The following is a 25,000-nucleotide window of genomic DNA, read 5'->3' as shown; positions in this document are numbered from 1 at the left end:
CTACAGCCAGAACAAACACTTATATGGCCCTATAGAGAATCTGGTAGTGTAAGGCCCTTGCAACACAAAGTTAATTTACTGACATACCCGACCTGTACTTCATAAGAAGACATTGGAAGACAGTGTCCACTGCATTTTGTCCAAAGCGTCTTACAATGACATCAATAAATATGACAATTAATAGTTTAAAGTGCAACTCTTTAAGGATATCTAATCTTTAGACACTTAAAACTGATGTCCACTAAATGAGTGAATGCAATACCAGTGTGTACATATTCATCAGTAATGATAGGCATACCCAAGACATGCTTTTACTGTCCAGAGAAGTGCATCCACCATGATGCTACAGCAATTATACATTTATCCATATGTGTTCAATACTCATTCTGTGTCCTATGACTAAAACTACTGTTGCCTGGTTGCTTGGTTGGTCGGCTGGTTTGGTTTGTTTTCTTTTCTTGCGTTAACGCTAACTCCTTTCAACCTTAAACAATGAGTCAAGTCCGTCCGAGTCAGGCGGGCAGGAAGGAGCAGAGCCGAGGGCGAGGCACGTGAGCCGTGTTTATTTGGTTGCGCTGCTACAGTATGGGCATTTTTCTCTGCTGAGGTGTGTGTGTGTGTGTGTGTGTGTGTGTGTGTGTGTGTGTGTGTGTGTGTGTGTGTGTGTGTGTGTTCTCCCCCTGATTGACAAGGCCTCAGGGCTTTGTTGATAGTTTGAAGGAGTTGACCTTGCTGCCGCAGCTCTCACACCTCACCTCTCTGTGCCTCTCTCTTTCTCTCTCTCTCTCTCTCTCTCTCTCTCTCTCTCTCTCTCTCTCTCTCTCTCTTTCTCCCTCTCTCTCTCCCTTTACACTTTGTCTCACCCTGGTGCGGTTCTTCCCGATGCGTGTCAGAACCTGATCAGGCCCGGCGGGGTCACATCCCAATCATTAGCCACACTCAACGCTGAGCCTCCGTTTTTCCTAATAGACGCAGAGGGCAAGAGAGACAGGGGCCCTTATGTCAGCACGTGAGAGAAAAGGGGGAAAAAAACAGCCTTTTCTCTCTCTCTCCCATTTCTCTCCTTTCCTTTGTGAAAAGCTCTATCCTCTCACCTGAAGCATTCACAGGTTGATCGGTCATAAAGTGAAAGTTCAGCACAGCTGGCCAGGTCAGGTCGTGACCCCCAATGTGCCTCATTTACGGTAATGTAGCACCCTGGCCCCCACTGGCCCCCTCAGTTAAACTAGCATTTTATGGCATCCCAGAGAAGACGAGGGTACACTGGGGCCTTTAAGGCCACCGCAAGGTCAACACTTTCAAAACGTCTAACTATGATAAGACACAAAAACGACACCCTCGCTACGGTTACCTTCGAAAGCTGCCACAGCAGAGGTAACACCATGACTCACGGCATCGCCGTAGTCAGAGACGCATCAACACAGGAGGGCAAGATGACACAGAAACGTTGTTTGGAGTCTTGCGGTCAGAGGAAGCACAGGGAACTCTGGGGTAGCGCTCCACTAACCTAAACCAGTGCAAACTCGATTCGACACAGACCTAGCCCAGCCCTGGAGGACCTGTGCTGTGTCCAGCGTCTGTTCTCTGTGCACGCTGTCTGCCCTCCGACGGACCACACAGCTGTGTATTACGGAGCATGCCTCAGCTGTCACGTTGTTGCTCATCGCACACAATAAATAGCAGTTCCTCTAAACCCTAGACACATAAACCAGACAAGTCACTGGCCACATATAGAGTGAATCACTGCCGTGCATGTATTTATTCTCCCACTCAAAACGCTGTACCTATTCACCGTTATAAATACACTCTTCTACTCTTTTACTGGACTCTAATTACAGCAGTTATACAGCAAATGGAAGCATCAGAGTCTAATTTTACGTTTGGCAGCCATGGCTGTGTATTGTGTGTTTATGTGGTAGGGTGTGACTAAATGGTTCTGCTCCACCAGTTTATTTATTTCTGCCCACTGCATACACAGTATTCTCTGTGCAATTCTCTCAGAAATTCTATTATGAAAGAAAGACCCTCACTGTTTTCTAACCGTTTGGTTTCGCTTAGTTCAACTACACTCTCATATGTAGAGATCTGCTCTGACATAGCACATTCCCAAAAAGGCCAAGGTGAGCATTCCAAGGTGAGTTGTCTCTGATATAACTCTGTTATATAATGAGAAACAGACATTCTGATATGAGATAAAGACCCTCAATAGGGTGTCATTTTGGCTTCTCTCACTGTTTAGTTTGTCTTATTTCACCTGTGCAATCATATGTTGAGGTCTGCTCTGCCATAGCACGTGCTGTTTCGCAAAAACACTGAGGTGAGCATTTATGGCCTAAGGCAAACACAGGGTATAAAAAGAGCCTGCTACAGGAAATGAAGGCTGTTTTGACATGTGCAACTACATCTCTGTCACCAAGGCAAACAGGTTTTTAGCTAATAATAATATCAGTGATAACAGTGTGATGGGCGTCGGAAAAAAGGATGGCCTATCTTAGAGAGAAAAGATGTTTGTGGCTGTGTGTGTGTGTGTATGTGTGTGTGTGTGTGTGTGTGTGGAGAGAGAGAGTGACGGAGTATGTGTATGAATGAGTGTGTATGTGTGTGAGAGAGGTACAGAGAGACAGAGTGTGTGCGTGCGTGTATGTGTGAGAAACAGCGACAGAGCTATGAGTGAAGGTGTTAGCAAACAGGCTGTGGCAAGGTAATATGGGTCGGTCCAGCGTGAGGTCTTTGTCAGCGCTTCCGCCCCTCGGCGCATCTGAATGGGCCCCCGTCGCCTTGCAGCACCACTTCAAGCACTATTGTGGTTGTTGACACCACTGAAGCACATCTCATTCACCCTCCAGCGTTTGCCGGAGGGTTTAAAAAAAGAAAGATGCGGGCTATATAAAAAAAAACACACAGCTGAAAATAGCTCTACCGCTTAAAAGCTGTAGAGAGATAGAGTGAGAGAGAGAGAGAGAGAGAGGAAGAAAGACAAAATAAACTTGTTCTGGTCTGCTGCAGGTACTGAAAAAAACCCTTTTTTCCATTCGTTGACCTCGTGTACCATCAAAACAAATTCAACTGTACTGTCTGTTCCATTTGATAGTACACTCAGCTTCAAGGACTAGCAGTACATGAGTGCACTTAGATGCCAGGGATAGACACTTAAAAGATATTATTGGAAATGACTGGTGAGTGTACTTTAGTAAGATTCTGATCAGAATGTCTGTCCTTTATATTTGGTTTCGGTAAGAGGGTATTAGGAGCAATTGTGGTTTGGGTGAGTTTTTTGCGTGAATCAACAGAGGATCGGGTTTGTTCATAGTGTACAGCATCCTTTCCCACCGCAAGCACCCAGTGCTAACGTTACTTTTCCGATCGCGCATCCAGTAACTCTTGCGTGAGTAAAGTCATGACGTGTCATTCCCTGTTCTTTTTTTCTTCCCTTCTCTCTTCTCACTCGTGCAACAAGAAACATTCTTGCCTTGGCCACATGAAAGACCAAACGCTTAAAAAGTGTTGGCTCTAATAAGGGCCCGAGCTGAAGTCAGTTCTCGGAATCCCCTTGTTTTTACAAGACGTTTTGAAGATTTCTTCACAATATCGTGTTCTATTAATAACACCGTCGGCGGTTGACGCTCGATCCTTGGGCTTGCGGTCGGAGAACCGGTGGCGAGGTACCGTGCCAGACAGAAACAATGGCGAGCCGTTCACCAGCCAGTTTATTTTCTCTAGCACCAGGCCTTCTGGTCCCAGTGGCACCACGGCAGCCGGGCTTCAGCGGACCTCAGGATTCGGCACGAGCCTCACGGGCTTCCCACTCACCGGTGTGACGTCAACGTGGCGTGATGTGTGGCCACGCGTCTCTTCAAATGTCACCTGACCACGACCCGGCCCATTTTTAGACGCTGAACATGTGCCATATTTGGAGAGCAGTCAAGGCAAGCTGAGTTTCTTGGCTGTATCCATATGTCAGTAGTGTGTGTGTACAGTATGTGTGTGTGCGTGTATTGTGGTGAGTGTGTATTGTTTAGAGTGTGTTTGTGTGTGTGTGTGTGTGTCTCTGTGTTGTGTTGTGTGTTTTGGCCAGTGTCTGTCCAGGACGTGGGAGCTGGTCCTCAGTTCGTGGAGGGGTAGTGACAGACAGACACACACCTCCCGCGGGTCCCCCGTGCTCCTCCAGATTGGGCCCAGGCAGGGATGCTATGAGTGCCCGTCCAGCCTCGCAAAACTTGATTAAGCACCACCTGCACCTCCACGTGTCGCAATGTCTCCATCTTACCCAAACCTGGCTCGCCGTGTAGCGCCATGACATTCACGTTCCTCACTAGCATCTCCTTTGTAATGCATTTTATCGCTACACTTCAAATGCAGTTCTAATATATGGCTGGAATTCTGGTGAAGGATGCTTAATTTGAAAAAGGTGCAACTATTTTCTTGATCGTCCCACTTATCGACAGTGAGTTTGCAATTTAATGAGATCAGATTCCATGTTACTTGTGTGACATTTTTCAGAAGGCCAAATAAGACACTTTCTCAATGATGAGGCTGTTTTTTTTGTTTTTCGTCCTGTGTCAGTGATGCCAAAATATTGTTAATGGTCTTTCATTTCCCTCATCTTTACTCTTTGGCATCGATCTGTGTTTGCGCTCTGTGTTGGCGACGGGCGCATGATAATATCCTTTGTGTAAGTGGGTGTGAATGAAGCGGGTCTCTGGGTCTCTGCGCTGCGACTCCTGCTCTCCGTCCAACATGAGGGAGCCATTAAGGAGCGGTAGGCTGAGGGAGAGCACGAGTGCAGTGCAGTGCAGGCGGCCCTTTATGGAGTAAGTGGAGAAGGCGCCACGGTCGCTGATAGTCCGAACAGAAGGGCCTCGCGAATCCCAACAGCACCGTCAGTGGCGCACAGTGCTTTCTCCCTCACGCGACAACCTGCCCACACACACACACCCCCCTCCCCCCCCGCACACACACACACACACAAACACACACACACGCGCGCGCGCGCGCGCAGACTCTCCTCCCAGTACCCCGCCCTCCAGAGAGAAATCTGGCGCTCGGTTTATACCCAGATCAAACCTGATTACTTTAATGTGAGCCGACAGACACAGGCCTAGAGGGAGAGCGATGGAGAGAGAGAGAGAGAGAGAGAGAGAGAGAGGTGAGTGAAAGGAGGGGAAAAAACATGTGCAAAGCGTAAACTGTCTGTGGGCCATAACCCGCAGGTTGGGGAGGAAATGCGAGCCAGCTGGGGATGGGATTGGTGGGGTGGATCTTCTCTCCGCTGCGCACACAGGCATCCAGGGCCTGAGGAGAGAGGGAGGGAGGGAGGGAGGGAGAGAAAGAGAAAGAGAGAGAGACTTGTGAGAGAAGTGCTGGAGGGTTGCCTGTTGTCACCCAGAGGCCCTGCAAAGAGAGTGTGTGAGTGTGTGTATGTGTGTGTGTGTGTGTGTGTATGTGTCTGTGTGTGTGTGTCTGTGTGGCATTGTTTGTGTTTGTCTGTGCATTTGTGAGAGAAAAATAGGAAAGAAAAACAGAAGAGACGGAGAGGTAGAATAAGCAAATTGAGATTCAGGACGGGAGACTAGTGCCACTTGTGTAAATGCCCTCTAGTCTGAGGACAGCGTCTATGTGAGGACACACATGGACATGCATCCACTTGCACTGCACTGAGGGCATACAGTACATTCTTCTACGCTATTCATGCCCCGCAGCAAACATATTTCTCAGACATTTCTCTGACTAATGTGTTCCCTTATTGCACCAATATAAAGTTAATTTTTTTATCTCCATTTGCACAGAAATGACATCACACTGTAAGACCATGCAGGAGGGGAATTTAGAGGTGTTTCCAGTGCAATGCCAGATGTAGGTGCAAAAGACTGAGTCAGACAGGTTCTGGGGTACCAGAGGTCTTAAGGCAGAGTGGCACTAGACTAGTGCATTGTGAACCTTGAGAGTACTGAGGTACAGTGATCTGTTGACCTTATGTGGACCACACTGAAGTGTCTGCAGGAGATCCCACCGGGGGTCCTGACAACTTTCTAGTCGGGCACCGCCTGAGACGTCCATTCCAGAGGGATTCTCAGCCTCACTCCCACGTCACTTAAGAGACAGCGGAATGACGCACGGTCCACTCCCAGTGGGTGAGCCTCATCAACACCCACCCTCAGAGTGCTAGTGTGTGTTAAGGCAGAATCATCACTCAAGAGATCGAACACACACCTCATGATACAGTCATCTCTCATATATCAAAGCATGTTGTTAAAGCACCACGTCTACAGCAAGTTACCTTCCTAAGTGAGTTGGTCAATTTTTGGACCTAATACATGAACTACTCAGATTTGTTTTCAATAAACACTTTAGATATTCAGAAGAATGAGAGGTCTTGCTGGCTAGATGTTCTCCACAGAGTTACTGTGCATTACTGAAAAGCACTCGAATTATCAGCTTCATTGTTTTAATTGAGCTGTGCTTGTCTTTTGAGCTCCGCTCGGTGTTGAAGTTTTGTCTCCGTATGTTTTAAAGGCCAAGCTGTGTTTAAGCCTCACATAAACAGCATGCCACGTTGAGTCATGTCTCCCCCATGAAAGCCGATCTTGATGATGCGCAGGAAACCGATGATCATTGTCAGTCTGAAGTAATCTAAACTAATCAGTAAATTACAGAAATGTACGCAAAATGGAGGTTGATTTTGACTAAGGCAAGCAGTAGGAAGCCAGATAAGGTCATTGCGCCCGCCCCATTAAAGCCACGTTGGTGCTTCTGAAACCACAGGCATAGTGAACCCCTTGAAGGAGCCATAGGCATCCAATCAAAATCGAATCATCCCTCTATTTATCTTTCCCCATCTCTTTTTTCTTTCTTTACTTCATTCTTTATTTCTTTCGTTTTTTTGCCTTTCTTTCTGCCCCCACCCTCCCCCCCTCTCTCTCTTGCTCTCTCTCTTGCTCTCTCTATCCATTTCTCTTTTGCTCACTTTTGTCTTGAGTGCAACAATTACTTTGAAAGCGCGGAGCCCTTGGGGTCTAAGGCTCCTGCAGCAGCTCGCTGTTTTAAAATGCTCTTTTATAGGATATCAGAGCTGAGGGAGAATCCAAAGAAAATAGGGCCTGTTCATTATTAGAGCCAGCTGTGGTTCTCCACTCTGATGACTCATCCAAATTGTCTTTCTTTTCTCTTTTTTTGTCTTTTTTTCCTTTTCTTTTTCTTGTTCTTTTTCTTTCTTTTTTTTTTGTCTCTCAGCTGGGTGGGAGTGCTGTACAGACACTGACACAGAGACCCATTCACGGGGCTGCCTTGTTTGTTTGGCTGGTGGCAGAGTCTCCCTAGCCACAATCCCCTCTCACTAACTCCCGTTATTCACTTCTTACTCACTGGACTTGGCCACGTGGACCTCCAGCACGTTTTTATTAAGACCTGCCCTCTGTTTTTCTCTCTTTTTTCTCTCTCTCTCTCTCTCTCCTCTCGTTTTTTTTTTCTCTTTCTCTTTCCCATTCCAGTCCCTATGATTAAAACAGAACCTAGTGACGACTACGAATCCCAGGGGCCATCTGTGATGTCAATGCATTCCAAATCCTATTACGGCCAGCAGAGACTGACACCCATGATGCCGCTGGGGGAGGTGGACGGCTGCCTGGTGAGCGGGTACCCGTCCTGCCCGCAGCGTCACAGCGCCGTGCCCGCCTCGTCGTCGCCGTCCTCACCGCCCAGCTCCAGCCCCAAGCTGCACGACCTCTCCCCAGTCGTGGCCTACCCCAAGTGCCTTCCCAGCAGCCCCACGCACCACCCGCTTCCCTTGCAGGAGACGGCCGGTCGGGGGGGATCCCTGGGCCTTCCCGCCTCGCCGGACCACCACCACCACCCGTCCCTGGCCCTGCTCCACTCCACCCAGGGCGGCAGCCCGCACCTGGCCAGCCCCGGCTACAACCCGCCTCCGCACCCCCTCTACCCCAACAGCAGCCCCTCGTCCTCCCCGGTCTCCCACCCCTCCACCCCGGGTGCGGCCTCCGCGGAGAGCCCCTTCGTCCCGTCCTTCAGCCCCGGCCAGACGCCCCCGGCTGGGGCCCAGACCCAAGGCAGTCCCGCCGACAGTCCACCATCCGTCACCGTCAAGCAGGAGCCCCAGGAGCTGGACCAGATGTACCTGGATGATGGTGAGTGGACTGCTGTCAATGAACACACACGTCACACAAGTGCCTCTATTTGTTGTTCTTGACCCAACAACCAACTTTTTTTTTTGGCCAAGACTGCCAAAGTGCATCACCGAAGTCCCTCTTTTTGAAACTTGCATGAAAGAATTTCAAAGAATGCTGCGTTTGACAAACAACCACCAGCATTTGACAGTCAGATTCATTCACCTCTTTACCAACTGATCTATACTGTAAAAAATACTGATCTTTACTGTAAAAAGTGCACGATTGTACAGGCACGTTCCATTGTATGAAAGTGCGCCATCTCATGAAATAGGTCATGCTTCACCGTCACGGCGGTAGGGGAATTCATCCCATAAAAGGCCCAATGTAGCATTCGCCTTGATCTCTTAAATACCACACCCCACCCCACTTTTATTGAGCACAGACAAAAAATAAAATCGTTAAAAAGCCTCGACAGGTAGAGCACTGTTTGCTTTGTTGCTATGAATACTCACCTTTTTCGCCTGTATATGACCGCAGTGGGATTTCAAACAATCTGTCAAAACAGCAGAACTCGGTGAGGTCAGGCTTGGAGCGGCCGAACACAAACAGTGGCACACGCGTGTTGGGCCCAACTGTTGACACAAGGACTAATGAAGGAAGCAAAACAATGGGTAGGGGCTTCCTGTGAGGGACAGGGGTTGATTTCGCTTTTTTTTTTTTCCTCCTCTCCCCTCTTTCCTCCCCTCCTCTCACTGGCATTCGGTTGGACGGGATGTAGAGAGCGAGAGAGAGAGAGAGAGCGACAGAGTAAGGCAGCGCAAAGCAAAAGGCAGGAGATTCTTTTGTTTTCGCTTGTTTTCCCTGCAGGGGTTCCGTGGCGCAGCTGTCGTCATCGGGGAAAGCTCTGGGGTTGAACGGGTCGATGGGGGGAGGGGGAGGGGGACGGGGGGGTGCTCCCTTGAGCCCCCACTGTGATCACGAGGTTGCCAACGCCCATGGGATCAGTGTGTGTGCGTTGTTGTGTGTTCCCCCTCACATACACTCTCTCTCACACACACACACACACACACACACACACACACACACACACACACACACACACACAAAGCAAACTCTTCCTCTCAGTGCCACATTCCCCTCATAATTGTTCGTGCCTGCCAGCGAGGAAACTCTCACCCTCTGGTCATTCTCCTTCAATCACAAACTCCAAAACCACTGGAGCCAAAATAACTGGGGAGTTTCGAGGGCAATAAAAGTGGGCTATGCATCCTCTGCACTCTGCCAAAAAAAAGGCTATGGGGGGCTACATCCTTCTAGGGGGGTCCAAGAGCAGGTCCCAACTCAACTGAGGGACGTCACTGACTTCCTGTGCAGCTTTTGTCCGCCTGACACGTAAACAGCGCTCTCGGATCAGAGGGCTGACAACCCGTCGAATTTTTGAAAGCAGGGAGTGGGCGACTGATGTTTGAAGGACCGGGAGCAGAGGTTGCGATGGCGGTGATGGTGGGTTTTAGAGGGGTTTTGATTGAGTCAAAAATGCCGGTGTCAGCGAAATTCCCCATATCGTCAACTCCTACTCAGCTCATTAATAACCTACTGACAGAAGCCCACAGGGATCCGCTTGCCATGAGCACAATGAGAAAACATCAAATTTAGTCAAACGCAACATTTGATAGGCCCTTCAGTTCTCAGAAGCAAAGCTTGTGTTTTATTATGTGTCTGCGTCGCAGATTATCTTGCTAGATTCTTTCGGTATGTCTGTGACCGAAACGCATAGAGAATGACCCCTCATAAGTTCAAACAGGCTGTAATTATTGTAAGGAAATCTAAAGCCACGTAGAACACCCCCATCCTGTATATTTATGACTTACTTAAAAGTTTTCAGAAACACAGTAAATAAGGACGGTTAACAAGCTTAGGCTCAGCCCCAAGCCCTTAGCCAGTGGGTGAAACCCAAGCTGCAACGCATGCCTCTCAAAAGGTTGTTAAAAGGTCAGTTTACTTTGCCATTCGTCTGAATTTCGTTACAATAGGTCTCGAGTCCAGATTTGCTCGATGTGCGGGTATCAAAAACCACCCAAGTAACCTAGTTTGGGCACTGCACCACCCAATCTCCTGTCACTCTAGTGCGGCCCATCTCCTGAGTCCTCCCCAGCCCAAATGCATTTCAGCCTGTGATTACAGCTGCATTAGCTCTCCTGCAGGAATGCGTATTGATTGACGGAGGGCGACCGAATCACATCACTCGCCTCTCATAAAGCCTCAATAAGCTCCTGTCTCGCGTCATCTAATGTCTCGAAACGAGCGCCTGTGGTCGGCCCTGCTGGAGTCCCGGTAAGTGTGCGGTGGTAACAGCATACTCCGAAGGCATCCGCGCCCATGCAGAACTGAACTCAAACCCCCCCCCCCCCCATTCCGGTCTCTTCAAATGAGCCAAAAACAAAATAAATAAGACTAGTGGGCGGCTGACTGGCTTTTCCCACCCCCCTCTCTCTCAATGTGCATTACGCCTGAAGGCAAGTAGAGCGTGTAGTTTGAGGCACAATGTGTGTGTGGGTGTGTGTGTGTGTGTGTATGTATGTGTGTGTTTGTGTGTGTGTGTGTGTGTGTGTGTGTATGTGGGGGAGACTTTTTGGGGAGATCCATCAGTGACAGAGACAAGGCGATGACCTCACCCCTGCCGACGGTGAGTTAGCGTCAGCGTCGGGTGTCCCCGGACCTCGATTCCGTGTCAAAAAAAGGGACATATGAGCTCTCCCAGAGACCCTCAGGCCTCCTCCGCTGCCCCCTCCCCTGCTTCAGGAAATGTCTTTCAGAGTCACACACACACACACACACACACACACACACACACACACACAAATGTGCTCACATCCACCCTCGACCCTTCTCACACTTGTATAGCCCCCGAGAAATCACTCAAGTTATCAACGACTAACTACCGTACTGTTAGCATGGCTCCTCTAGCGCTTGGGACCATGGTGGACGTGGGGGAGTGGCATGTAGTATGTCAACCTCACTAACTACCCCCAGGCACTCAACACTCTCCACCTGACAGCCACTCTGTCTGGACTCCCAGACCAGCACAGAGGGCATGACCTCACGCACCAGAGAAACTTTTGAAGCCATTTTTTATTTTTTTAAAGGTTTCGCTATTTTTAGGTTTATTCCGCACAGTAGTCGCACTGATGTACATTTATGTGCATTTATATTTACGCCCAAAAGCCATGACTCATGAAGGTCTGGAGGAGCACTTAAGAAGCCCGGTGCTCACTTGTTCCCCGGCTGGCAGAAGCACACACATGCTGAGCAGAGCGCTTGTGCTTGGGACAGGGGTGCACCTGGAGACGGGGGCTGTGATTGGTTAGGCGCCTTTTTTTCGCTCTCTACGGACAGAACGGTGGCCAGCTGCCGCTGGCTCTTTCAGGCAGCACTAGCCACTGCCAGGCGCTGTCCACTGAGAGTCTGCTCGCAAAAAAACATCGCCCCTGGGATGTGGCACCTGTGTAACGTCATCATCACCCACCCACCACTCTCACACACACACACACGCGCACACACACACACACATACACACACACACACATGACTACCGGTCTCAGAAATTTCCAATATGAATGTCCAGAATGTCCAATAAAGTTGCTTTGTTGAGTCACCCCTGCGAGTGCTTTCATCCACAGCCATTTACGATGAATATGCAATCGAGGATAATGGCATGCATGCGACGGCAATAAACGGGAAAACAGAGCGAAAACAATAGATGCCAGTGGATGAAAAAAAGAAGCGGTATTCACGCTAGCCCTGTTATAGTCTGCTAATTAACCCATAAAAGGTGGGTGGGTGAGGGGGGATGGAGGGTGCAGTGGGTGTGCGGGGGGTGGGGGGAGGGTTTAGCAATGATGGCATACTCTGTCACACGTTTTGAGCTCGAGCAGTTGGACGATGACATCATATTCCCCTTCGTCTGCGAGTATGTGTGTGTGTGTGTGTGTGTGTGCATGTGTGTTGCTGGCGTTTGCTTTTCATTGTGGACTTGGCTCTGGGTTCTGTAGTAGGGTCTGGAGGCTTTTGGGCCTCATTAGCCATCACCTCCCCAACTTACTGACTGGGGCTTACTGGCCTCTACTCACAGGCTACATGAAGGCGCCTTTGTACTTGTTTGTGTGTGCATGTGCGTGTATGTCTCTGCATGTGTGTGTGTGTGTATGTGCGCCTGTTTTTTATGTGTGTGTGAGTGCGCCTGTTTTTATGTGAGTGTGTGTGTGTTTGTGTGTGTGTGTGTGCGTGCGTGCGTGCGTGCGTGCATGCGTGCGTGTGTGTGTGTGTGTGTGTTTTGTTTCGAGGCTGCTGCTGTGTGTCCTCTCTCATTAGTTTGCCATGCTGTTGGGTGATCTCACAGAGCAGAGCAGAGCGGAGCGCCACGCGCCACAAGGGCTAATCAGGGACGCAGATTTCTCCCAGCTGTGCTGTGCAGCCCAATACAGTGGGCCCCTATTCACAAATGCCTATTTAGTCTGTGAAGGAACCAGAGAAGAATACTTTCCTTCTTTTCTGTTGCTTTCTCTCTCACTTTCTCCTTCTCTCTCTCTTTCTCTCTCTCTGTCTATCTCTCTCTCTCTCTCTCTCTCTCTCTCTCCCTCCTCTCACTTTTCGCCTCCTGACTTTTGGTCTGTGATTCCTAGAAGAGTAGCATTCTTAAATTTCAGAGGATCCCCAGTCTCCTCCGACCTCCATCCCCCCCCCCCCCCCCCCCCCCCACACACACACACACACGCACACACACACACACACACACACACACACACACATAAACACACACCACCCCTCCTACTATAGTTTTTCTGGCGGCAGCTGAAGGCTTTTCTCATGGAAACTCTTACGCGTGCTGGCAGGCGGCCCGGGCCCCAGGACTCCGCAGAAACCCGTAATGATGATTGAGAGCGCGTCCGTCCTGTCCGTCCGCCCGCCTGCCTGACCGGCCCGCTCTCAAAACATGCTGAGTCGCTAACATCGCAGTAGGGGCAGGGTACTGGCACTAACTGGGAATACAGTATGTGTATCCATTTGAAAGCGTGTGTATGGTGTATGTGTGTGTATGCGTGTGTGTGTGTGTGCGTGCGTGTGTCTGTGTGTCTGTGTCTGTGTCTGTGTGTGTGTGTGTCTGATCAACATTAAAGACCTAGGGTCAGGTATGGGGGGCAGTAATGGGACTAGCATCTGTTTGGAACCTTCTCTCTCCCTCCGTCTCTCTCTCTCTCTCCCTCTCTCTTTCTCCTTGGCACTTTACTGAGGCGGCTCAGCCGTCAGACAGTGGGCTCTTTCCTGCACTCAGCTCTGGACCCCTGACCCCGCCGGACAGTCGCTGTTTACTACTTGGGGCTTTCAGTTGCGCCTCCGCTCTGAGCTTTTCTGTTGGTTAAGTGTAGTGTCAAGACCACACTCTCCCAGTGGCCCCTGGCCTTTTATTGACAGGTAAAATAGAGCACGGTTCGTGTTCTTTTTTCTATTATTTATGACTGGGGACAGAGGGGAGGATGTGGATTTTTTAAGATTGTTATTATTGCTGCGTTTTCATATTAGGAATCTTGTTTTCCTGGCACTGTTTGGAGCTGATGGTGAATAAATGCGGATCAGCTATGGGGAACTTATAATTGTAGGAAAAAATAATATGAGACCAGTGTGCCGGTCTCAGGCAGCCATTGAAGGCTTAAGGCGATGGTTACACAGCTATGAAGCCATTGCGATGCTCAAAGGCAGCCTAGAAATGAGAGATTTCAGGGCTTTATGACACTGATTACCATCAATGGAAACCAAGCCCATTACTGGATCTTTGTGCTATGCCTTTTCTTTTGTGTTTTCTTTTTTGTTGGGGGGGGGGGGGGGGCAGTCGTAATAGTTAACAGCAAGTGCTGGTCATGACAAAAGGTAATTAGTTTTCCCGCAACACTGTGTTCTTTGATGTTGCACTAAGCAGTTGTCAGGGAATCGTCGGTGTCAGGTGGAAATGTTGAACATGAATGCGTAGAGACCTGCTCAATTTCCCCCTCTCTCTGTCTCTCTGATGTTGCATCTCCGTGTAAAGTGACTACACTGAAAATAAAAGACAGGCGCGTCAGGGATGGCGAGGGGGGGGGGGGATGATGTCAGTGGATCAAATTGAGCTCATCAGACACGAACCAGAAACTTGGTTGAGAGATCTGCGTCTGAGTGACACGAGATTTCCACCGCGCAGACCCGTTTCGGCCCGTTCCAGCACGCTCGGGTCCGCCGTCCACGATCTGTTTCCTCTCAGTGCAACGTTTTATCTGCAAATTCTCTGGCTGGCCATGACAGTCATGTTTGCAATGTGGGCCTCCACATTGGACCCATTAGACCACTTGCTTTTTTCGGGAGGTTGGCAAGCCCAGCACAGCGTGATGGTCAGAATACTCTGTGTTTGCTGGCTTAGACGACGTGGCCGATGTGGATACGTTCCTGTATGCGCGAACAGCGTGCTCGAGGAAGAGGCGTTGCCAATCGCTGAGCTGATCATGACCACAACGAAATGGCTGGGAATCTAGAAAAGAAAGCCCCTCTGGGACATGGTGTCTCTTTTTTCAGACCTTTTCACACTAAAAAAGAGGGCAGAAACCAAGAGTTCAACACACTTATAGTGAACTTAGCAGAACCTGCCCAAGTCAAATGTCACTGTATTCTTCTCCATTTAATTGGACGGCGGTTTGATTTCTCTTTTTGTGGGGTGTGAGGGTGGTGAGTAGTGCGCTGCGTTAGGTCTGTTCAGTAGGTAGCCCCTGCTCGCTGAACTCCCCTCCTCGTTCGTGTGCCTCTTTTTCTCCCCTGCCGAGTCTCTTTTGTGGCGCAGTTCATTCAGAGCGGTCCAATTCCAGCCAGTCCGTCACTACACATGCAGTCAGCGCTGAGGAATCTGTCTGGTGCGTAACTGCCTCTCTATCTAAACAAATTGGGTTTCTTCATGTCTGAAGCCTGATGCATTTAGGTCCGAGAGCAGATTTTTTCGTTCAGAAAAGAGGAGAAAGTTCCAAGCGTTTTTTATGCAATAATGGTCGACCGAGATGGGGTGCCAAGACTGGGAATGGCCACGATGCAAGTATTTCTGCCTGATTGATTCCTGCTGTGGTGGTTTTTTTGTGTGAGACACCTACTTCTAAGCCCAGAAGTCGCTTTTCAGTTTTTTTTTTCTGCCACGCACTAAAAGCGATGGCTACCGCTCTGCTTGTACCTCTATGTTTGTCCATCTGTCCCCAGATAAGTGTAGGTTAGTACAACTTGCCCCGTTTTAAACAGCTTTCGGGTGTGATGAATTACCGAGATGGGACCAGTTGGTGTCTTTTGGCTGCCATGATATGGCATGTGGAAAGTGTATCTCTCTCTATCTCTCTCCCTCTCTCTCTCCCTTTCCTTCTCTGTCCTCTATCTCTCTCTCCCTCTCGCTCTCTCGCTCTCTCTCTCTGTAAGGTCAGGCCCTCACTAAGGGAGTGTGGCCTGTGGCTTGGCATAGTGAGGGCATCTTCATGCCCTCCTGTGTACCCACATGTTCCTCCCCACAGACACCCCACAACCTAAAGATGATGGATTGGAGATGCTGTGGTTTTTTACCCAACCTGATGGGATGGTCTTGGCCGTTTGTGTGGGCTTTTGGTCCAGCGCTTTTCGATAGAGTAATTAGTCCCTGAGGTTGATGTGTGGCTGTTCATGCATGGTGCTGTCAATACCTATTTATTTGCTGTGGCCAACATCCAACATCCAACCACAGGCATTGTGATGCTGAATTTTCTGAAATGGTACATACTGTATGTCAATGATATAATTGCTTCTGTTCATTTTGTACTGAGAGGGTTATGACCCTAATCCTAGGTTTATATGACTGAGTACCATTCTGTGTGGTAAGAAGGAATTTTCTGTAAATGTAATTTTTTTGACGGTACTGTAAATTTATGTTTCATCTTCCCCAACATCATTTCCATAAAATATCTTAATTTGTTTTCCCCCCTGTTGAAATATGTCGGCTTGGTGAAGAAGTATCCCGTAGTGACGACGGAAGTCAACCGAGCGGCTGTACTCTAGCCAGACAGAACAGGGGAAAGCCGAGGGTTTTTGCTACTTTTGGCAAACCCTCTTGTCTTCTCCTCCTTAAGCTCGGCGAAGGCCTTGGTTAAGAAAAAAGAAAATGGATGAAAAAAAAATGAAAAAGAAGAAAGAAAAGAAACCTTCCCCGGTAGCTTCTGTCACCGGCCAATAAACTACTGCATATCCCTGTGTCAGTGGTGCACCCGACTCACAAATCATCCCTGCACGGAAGTTGAAACTGCTCCCCAGCAAAAACAAAAAAGTGACCTTCGAAATGAGCTTAAGGGCTCGTGTGAGTGAACATTTCACAGTTCAATTTATTATCTCGCCATGCTTTATCGCTTTTGTCCATATCTCTCGGTGTCTCTCTCGCTCTGTCTTCGAGACCGATACCCTGCCAGATTTCAGCAGTGGAGGATCAGTTTCCTGCGCGGGTCTACAAAGGCCAGGGAACAGACGCACAAGAAGCATCTGGTGGAGAGAGAGAGAGAGAGAGAAAGAGAGTTTGTGAGTTCGGAAAAGTGAGGACAGTGAGTTCAGTGAGGAACCAACACTCCTGAAGTCACGTGTGAGAGAATATGGTGGATTCGTGATGGGGCGGGGTTGTGGGCCGGTTTGTATCATAAAAGCATCCGTGATGTGGCTCAGCGGTTGGTTAGCTTTTTCTTGGATAGGCCGAGTGAACAGGATTGTGATTATGATTCATCAGTATGTTAAGGCACAGGTTGGAAATGTGGTGGTGTGTTTGTGCCAAGTGCAGATGGCGATGAAAACATGTAATATTACGTAACTGTAGGACTCTTGAAGAAACAAGGGTGTAAATTGCGAGAAATATTATATAGTTGAGGTGGCTTTTGTATATTTGTGTGTGTGTCTGTGTGTGTGTCTCTGTGTGTGTATGTGTGTGTGTGTGTAATATGTACTTTAAGTGTAGTAGTATGTATGTTCCTGTGTGATGTGGTAATGACTAGGTGCCAGAGCTTCCGTCCCTATGCACCTGCACACCACCATGCCTTCTGAAACAGGGGAAAGCACCCCCATTTCAAAGCCAGAGAGAATCTGACAACTGGCAGAGGAAAAGAGCAAAAAAAGAAAAAAACATCCACAGACAGACAACAAGGAAAATGTGAGGCGGTTTGGGTGAGTGTTCGTTTCGCGACCTGTGAAGTTCCCTGGCAGGTCCGCTCGCTCCCATCCCCTTTCCCAGCGCCACTTGCGATTGTCACGCACGTCGAGGCCGCCCTTGTACGTGCTACTGAGAGCGTCGGGCCTGTTGAAGTTGAACCGTAATAAGCGCTAGGAGATAAAATACGGCTCTGCCGTCTGGGTCTCCCTTTTGATTTCGGAGCCCGGACACCTGTTTTGCGCGCCGAGCTACGAGCTACGGTACCCCAGCCGCGGCCACAGCACCACTAGCGAGACTTCGCCTCGCTCTCTCCACTGGACGGGCTTTAGTGTCTTACGGCCCGCTTGGGAGCCACGTATGTTTCAAATCCCAATCAGTCCCCGGGCTCATAAAAACGTCTCCTTAACATATGTTTCCGTTCACTCCATTTTCCAGCCGCACTACTACTGTAATAATTCCACTAATATGGAAAGCGAAGTCAATTTGTATTGCCTCGGCACATAAGATAGCAGAAAAGCCTTTTTTAACGTGGCGAGGTTGTCCCTTAACCATAAATCCTTGAATAAACTAGGTCACTCGCCGTGTCCGCACAGAGAGAGGATTTAGTTGGATGGAGAACTAATCTCCGGAGCGTGCACGTTTGTCATATCTACCTAACGCAGGTAGAATGCCGGGAGGATTTTTGTGTAGAGCGAGTGAGAGGCTTAGCCTTTCCGGCAGCCTTCAGTCCAGCCTTTGGTGAGTTGTAAGTGTAGCACAGGTAGCCAGTGGTGAAGGCCAGCGCTCATTTTTGGGTGATTTGTTGTATGTGCCGTTATTTTTTTTTTTTTTTCGAATCACCCCTGTGAAGTGCTTTAGCACATTTTCTTTTGTCTGATCGTACCAGTCATAAAATATGCTGGAGAAGACGCCTGACATAGGTGTTTATATTAAATCTGTAAGATTTATACTAGGATCCAGAGGAGTCGCTCTGCAAATGTGCTCAGGCCCAGGGAATCGTGCGCCAACTTGGGTATTAAATCTGCAGGTGATGAAATCGCACGGCTGTAACCTGGTGAAGGGCCGGCTGAGATTTACAGATGACAGCCTGGATTGATGTCTCTCTCGCACTCACTGTAGGGTGTGTGTGTGTGTGTGTGTGTGTGTGTGTGTGTGTGTGTGTGTGTGTGTGTGTGTGTTTGTTTGTGTGTGTTTGTGTGTGTGTGTCTGAATGGTCATGTGGACTTGTCTTTTTATGTGTCTGCATTTGCTTTTTAACGTGTGTGTGTGTGTGTATTTGTCTGCATTTATCTGTCTGGTTGTCTGTGCCTATATACATATGTGTGTGTCTGTCTGCATGCACACGTGTGTCGGCATGCACCTGTGTGTGTGTGTGTGTGTGTGCGTGTGTTTAAGTGTCAGACCAGACTCTCAGCATTCCCCCGTGGTTTCAGAATTGTTCATGATGCTGGATGGATATTTCAGAGGCCCCAGATGCAGGCTGAGAGAAAGCTGGGGGAAAAGTTATGTGCATTTTAAAGAAGTCCAGAAGGAGGTCAAGGCAGGGGGGGGGGGGTGTGACGGCAGGCCAGCGAGCCCCACTGGCCCGAGAACAGAAAGGCGCACGAGGTGCCCTTATGTCACCCTGTCACCAGCCTATCAAACACTCCACTCGCCTCCACAATTCAGCCGCTATGAGAAGTGTGCTGAGGAGAGAGAGAGAGAGGGAGAGAGAGAGGGAGAGAGAGAGAGGGAGAGAGAGAGAGAGAAGGAGAGAGAGGGAGAGAGGAGCTCTCTCAGGAGTGGCGGAGTACAGAAAAGAAACTATATTCCTGTCTTCATTCTTTCGTTTTTATCTTTCTTTCTCACTCAGTCTGTTCTCTCAGTTAACAAAGTAAAAGTACCTGCATATTTCAACACACCATGATAAGAACACATGGTAGCTATTCAGATAATATAATTGTGCTCTCTCTCTCTCTTGCTCTCTTAATTTTCCATTCAATTTAAGAAAATGTCTTGCCATGATGAAATTATACTTGTACATTGCCAAAGCAAAGCTTAAATTGAGCACAGGTTATAACTTAAATGAAGGCATATATGCAGCACAATATATAAAGGAAACAATACGTGTGTGTGTCAATGAGTGCATTTTGTGTGTGTGTGTGTGTGCTTGTATGTGTGTGTGTGTATGCGTTTGTATGTGTGTGTGTGTGTATGTGTGATATATACGTGTGTGTGTGTGTGTGTGTCAGAGAGTGCTCTTGTAAGTCATGATGTCATACAGATTATAATTATGTAGCTGGGGATTCTGCTTATCTTCTGTGAAATCTGTGTGAAATGTGCTAGTATCAGGATTAGCTGATGTCACATTCTGTTTCACTCATACTTGTCGTGCGTGTGCTCATCATAGTTGAGTCACTCTGTATCGGCGAGTGGATCGGTGCACAGGGAGTTGGGGACTGTGACTCGTGGAGGTAGTAGAACCAGAGAAGCATACAGCCGTAGCCCGGAGGAGGAAGGTCTATCCGTGCTCGACTGGAGACTCGTGCCAGAGACAGTGACCTGTGCTGGGCCCGGTCAGAGTCAGTTCTGGGGTGTGTGTGCGGTTGTTAGAGATCACACACTCCCCACGGTCATAAAAGGCAGAGAGAGAGAGAGAGAGAAGGAGAGAGGGAGATGGCACTCTGCGTTAGTCCTCTAACTCTGCCTCGGGATGGAAAGATCCGGCATGTGAGAGGGCCGTGAGCCAAACACTCCCAGTGAAATGGAGTGAGGCAGAAAATTTACCAGGGGGAAAAGAGAGAGATAGAGACAGAGGAGAGAGGAAGGGGTAGAAACATAGAGAGAAAAAAGGGGATGAACAAGGGAAAGATAGAGATGGGGATAGAGGAGAAAGGGATGAAGAGGAAGAAAGGAAGAGAGGAAAGAGAGGAAGAAAGGTACCTCAGAGCTCAGTATCCTTGATGGATGGGGACCAATAAAGCTTACACTGAGCTAAGCCCTTTTTGAAGCAGAAAGTCTGTAATATATAATATATTAATATCAATGTGTTTTATAAATATGAAATATACTCCCTGGCTCACTGCTCTTTGCTTGAACAATGGAAGAGGGATTTTTTATTTTTATTATTCTGAAAGGTCCTGGTATAGGTGCGCTTTTAAAAGGAAGGTATGGACACAAGACGGGAGCAGGGACTGGAGAGGTAAAAAGGTAAAAGAGAAAAGAGTCTTAAAAGAGTCTTAAAAAAACGATGACATTACAGCTGACAGCTAACAGGTGATTTAAAGAGGCAGACTACAAATGCTGATGTCATAAATCCCATTAAAGCGCAGGTGTATGGCCAAATTCTTCCTCAGACATTTATAATATACCAAAAGTATGATTGCTTCAATATGCGCCCCTCTCCCCCACTGCTCCCCCCCCTCCACCCATACACACACACACACACACATACACGCACACACACTTCACAACCAACATATTTAAGAAGTGAAATCTCGATCCTCGCAATATGGCCGCTGTTTTTCCCTAACTTCATACCAGTCAGAAGGAGTTTATCAGATGGCCGGTGTTATTTGACCATGAACCTTTACCAAATGAGGCGAAGCGTAGGTTTTCCATGCCTCTCCATATCTCCATATCTCAGAGTCCGCGGGAGGATCGAGCATTTGATTTTGGTCAGCCAGAGGTAGGATGGAATACAGCTGTGGAGGCCGCGTAGTTTTATGTACAGCGACAGACAGCTACACTGAAATGAAATGGACAGCACTAGCGGTGGGCTGTGTTTTTTTTTAAATGCATCATTTCCATGCTGGAAACTTTCATATTTCTGTCCTGAGGTAAAGGATTGTTTTTTTTTTTTTTTTTGCACCACCATGCCAGTGTCCCCCGACACTGAAGGTCAATTACGTGTTGTTGGTGCGTAAGTGAAAAAGAAAAACAAGAAGGGTGTTTCCCTTCCCTCCCTCCCTGCCCGCCACCCCCCACCCATCCTCTCCATCATATCAGTCACAGCTCAGTTGCTGTGGCACTCTGGTGGTGTCTTCAAGTCCATGTACACACAGTCACATCCACACACACACACACACACACACACACACACACAGAGCTCCCTGCGAGCGTATGTGTGTGTGTGTGTGTGTGTGTGTGTGTGTTTGGCACTTGCTCGATGATTCATTTGTGCTCGGCAATGATTAGGGCACTGGAGATCGGCCCTAACCATGTAAACAGCTCCCGGCGGCCCCCCTGAGAGACCGGCATCGGGCGCGTTAGCCCACACCCACGCCCACACCCTCCGCTCCCCCGGGGGTGCTGCAGGAAGCGCGAGGTGGATGATAGCGGCGCGAGGTTAGAGAGAAAATAAAGGAGAGGAAGAGAGGTGTGATAGAGACACAGCGTGCGCCCAGTGATCAAAGGCAGAGGGGAAGAGAGAGAGAGAGAGAGAGAGAGAGAGAGAAAGAAAGAAGAATGTTTGAATTTTCAGCCAAACTAAACACAGTAGTTTCACAGACAACAATACAGAGTCTCTTTTTTTTCCTCATCTTGTCTGGTTTTGTCTTTGGAGATTAGCAGTCTAAATTTGGCACTGTTGTTGTCTCAATCTCTCTCTCTCTCTATCTCTCTCTCTTTCTCTCTATCTCTCTCTCTCTCTCTCTGATGCTATGTTGTACGTGTGTAAAAGTGGATCTGTGTATTTCACATCGTTGTATGTCTGTGTGTGTATATGTAGAGGGGTTTTGTGTGTGTGTGTGTGTGTGTGTGTGTGTGTGTGTGTGTGTGTGTGTGTGTGTGTGTGTGTGTGTGTATGTCTGTCTGCTCTAAGCAGACACTCTGCTGTCTCAGAGGCCTCATCCCTCAGCCTGGCAACAGCTGTGATTCATCTGACCCGGGAGACACTGCTCTTGTCCTTCGTAGCTCCTTCCACATCACACACACACACACACACACACACACACACACACACACACACACAGACGTGCACAGGTGGACATGCTGCACCACTGCTTCCCCCCATCTACATTCCCACGTGTGTTTTACCTCAGAAGAGAGAGACCAAAAGGAAAACGGAGACAGAGTGAGAGTTTCTGTGAATTGTGTCTTTAGCTTTATTTATTTTCATCCATTTTTCAAACTGCTCATCCTCCCTCTCTTTCTCTCTCTCTATATTCCTCTCCTTTGCCCCCCTTTCCAGCCTCTAGTTTACCCCAGGGGTTATGCCATATGCAATTCACCGTTTTAACCCCTCTCAGGTTATGCTCTTACTAGGAGCAGTAATTGCATTGTGTGTGTGTGTGTGTGTGTGTGTTTGTGTGTGTGTGTGTGTGTGTGTGTGTGTGTGTGTGTGTGTGTGTGTGTGTGTGTGTGTGAGAGAGAGAGAGTGTGATTATATACCTGGGGCACGGTGAGGGTCAAAGGAGGGGACTTGTTTCTGAGTTCAATGGCTCTTGCTTGCTCTTGTGTGGCTTAGCTGCAGCCCCTGTCTCTCTCTCTCTCTCTCTCTCTCTCTCTCTCTCTCTCTCTCTCTCTCTCTCTCTCTCTCTCTCTCTCTGCCTTCTCAGTGATGTCCCTATATCCCTATAGCCCCATAGCCATATAGTCCCATAGCCCCATAGCCATATAGTCCCATAGCCCCATAGTCCCATAGCCCTATAGCCCCATAGCCATATAGTCCCATAGCCATATAGTCCCATAGCCCCATAGTCCCATAGCCATATAGTCCCATAGCCCTATAGCCCCATAGCCATATAGTCCCATAGCCATATAGTCCCATTGCCCTATAGCCCCATACTGTAGCTCTATAGCCCCATAGTCCTGCCTCTCACTGGGCTCCTACTGTGTCTGCTGCTACCTCTGCTGCTGTGTCTGCTGCTACTGCTGGATCCTGAGCTGAGTTCCAGTAGCGTTGGCTCTGGAGACAGAGAGTGCTGGCCCAGCACCACCACACAGACACGGACCCAAACAGAGCGGGGGGGGGGGGGAGTGCAGGGGAGCGGGAGATGTTGCCAGTCTGAGGCTGGAGACAAGGCCAGCGGGTGATTAGTGCTGATTACTCTCTGTCCTGGTCCCCTGGTATTCTTTCTCTTTCTCTCTCTCTCTCTCTCTCTCTCTCTCTCTCTCTCTCTCTCTCTCTCTCTCTCTCTCTCTCTTTCTCTCTCTCTCTCCCTGTCTCCCCCTTCTCCTTGAGCTCTCCAGCTGTCAGAGAAAGCTGACAAATACTTCCACATGGGGAATGCAGACGTCCCCTTTCTTCACCAGAGATGTTTTTTTTTCTCCTTCCCTGTCTCAAACAGCTATGGATTGTTTGTCTGTCTAAGCGTCTGTCTGTCTGTCTGTCTCTACGGCACCTTGAGGTTGTCTATCTAACACGCTAAGACCGACAACTAAGACTAAGACAACTGAACAGACTGGATCTGAGTAGGACAAGGGTTTGCGATGAGCTAGGGCTTGTCAGACAGACGCCCGACAAGCGCAGAAGTCAGATATCTGCCTTCACGAAGATATCCTCTCCGATAGTCGGTGTGTAGCGGGCAGCGTGGGAGAAAGCGTTAGGCGAGCTGAAACTGAACCCAGCCCTTGGTTGGCAGCAGAAAGGAAGAAACAAGAAGGGAGAGGAGAGAGAAAGGCGTGGGAGGCCGGCAAATTGTCCATTAAGCGTTTCTGCTGAAACCGAGAGTAGATTTGATATTGTGGGGAAACAATAAGTAATATGTACCAGGAAATTCAATTGTCTTTCTTCGGACGAGCATCAAATTCTGACTTGAGCTTCCTTACCAAATCAATTCCACATGCAGTTCAAATAAGGCTAAGTACCTTTGGGCCAAGGCTGCCCCATCTTATTGACTCTGCATTTGAAAAGTTAGACCTATAAATATGCCAATCAGATTTGGTGCTTCACATTTCAGAGTCGAGGCAGTTTTTGAGCCGAACATAAATGAGATCTGTCATGAAGTCAAAGTTTGACAGGACCTCTCAGTTACGTTCATTGTTTTGTTTGAAATTCACCATTACCTTTCTGCTCTTTCGTTAATGAAAACCTAGCCATGCCCTCAAAGAGTTTCATGTGTGTGCGGTGCTGCATACTGTACATACACACATACAGTACACATACACACACACACACACACACACACACACACACACACACACACATACACACACATACACCCACACACACACATGCACAGTATAGGTGTATACTCAGCTTGACTACAGATTGTACAGTAAGTTCAGGCTTCTGAGTGATTTGTGAGCTTTTTGATCTTTATCCACACTGTCTGACTCATTTACAAAGGCAGTAATGTGGGACCTGCCCGTGTTTCATGAATACATATATGAATACATCCACTTATAGTGCTTACACTAAGCACACAATGTCCACCTCCACCCATCTTCATCTCTATCTGTCAGGGTCCTGCACTGGCATCACAGCCACTCTTAGCACAGGATGGCCTTCTGCCTGAGATCTGAGAGCGGCCGCCGGCTGGCCAGTCAGCGTGGCTCGCTGGCCGATTCCCAGCAGGGGCCCGAAGGGGACAAGGCTTGCTTGCACCACGTCTTTGTTTGGTCATTAGTCTCTCCGCTCGCTGAGGGTGGAGGGTGGTTGCCTCAGTTGTGTGGAGAGGGGTGTGCGTGTGCGTGTGTGCGTGCGTGCGTGCGTGTGTGTGTGTGTGTGTGTGTGTGCGTG

The 25,000-nt window shown here is 48.6% G+C and overlaps 1 protein-coding gene across 2 annotated transcripts in view; it reads left to right on the top strand.

Annotated features, from left to right (window-relative positions):
• Window positions 1-25,000, top strand: part of LOC143119069 (nuclear factor of activated T-cells, cytoplasmic 1-like) — a 76,910-nt gene that overhangs the window by 42,420 nt on the left and 9,490 nt on the right. For both annotated transcript variants that reach the window (XM_076280318.1, XM_076280319.1), the window contains exon 9: window positions 7,488-8,141. In XM_076280318.1, coding sequence (XP_076136433.1) covers window positions 7,488-8,141 — 654 coding nt within the window. The remainder of the gene's footprint in view (window positions 1-7,487; window positions 8,142-25,000) is intronic.

The sequence above is a fragment of the Alosa pseudoharengus genome, unplaced genomic scaffold, assembly GCF_046254945.1.
Source record: "Alosa pseudoharengus isolate Yale_2024_CS ecotype anadromous, Long Island Sound unplaced genomic scaffold, YU_APseudo_1.1 YU_APseudo_1.1_scf_12, whole genome shotgun sequence".
NCBI classification, from domain to species: domain Eukaryota; kingdom Metazoa; phylum Chordata; class Actinopteri; order Clupeiformes; family Clupeidae; genus Alosa; species Alosa pseudoharengus.
This window is presented reverse-complemented; position numbering and strand designations above follow the sequence as displayed.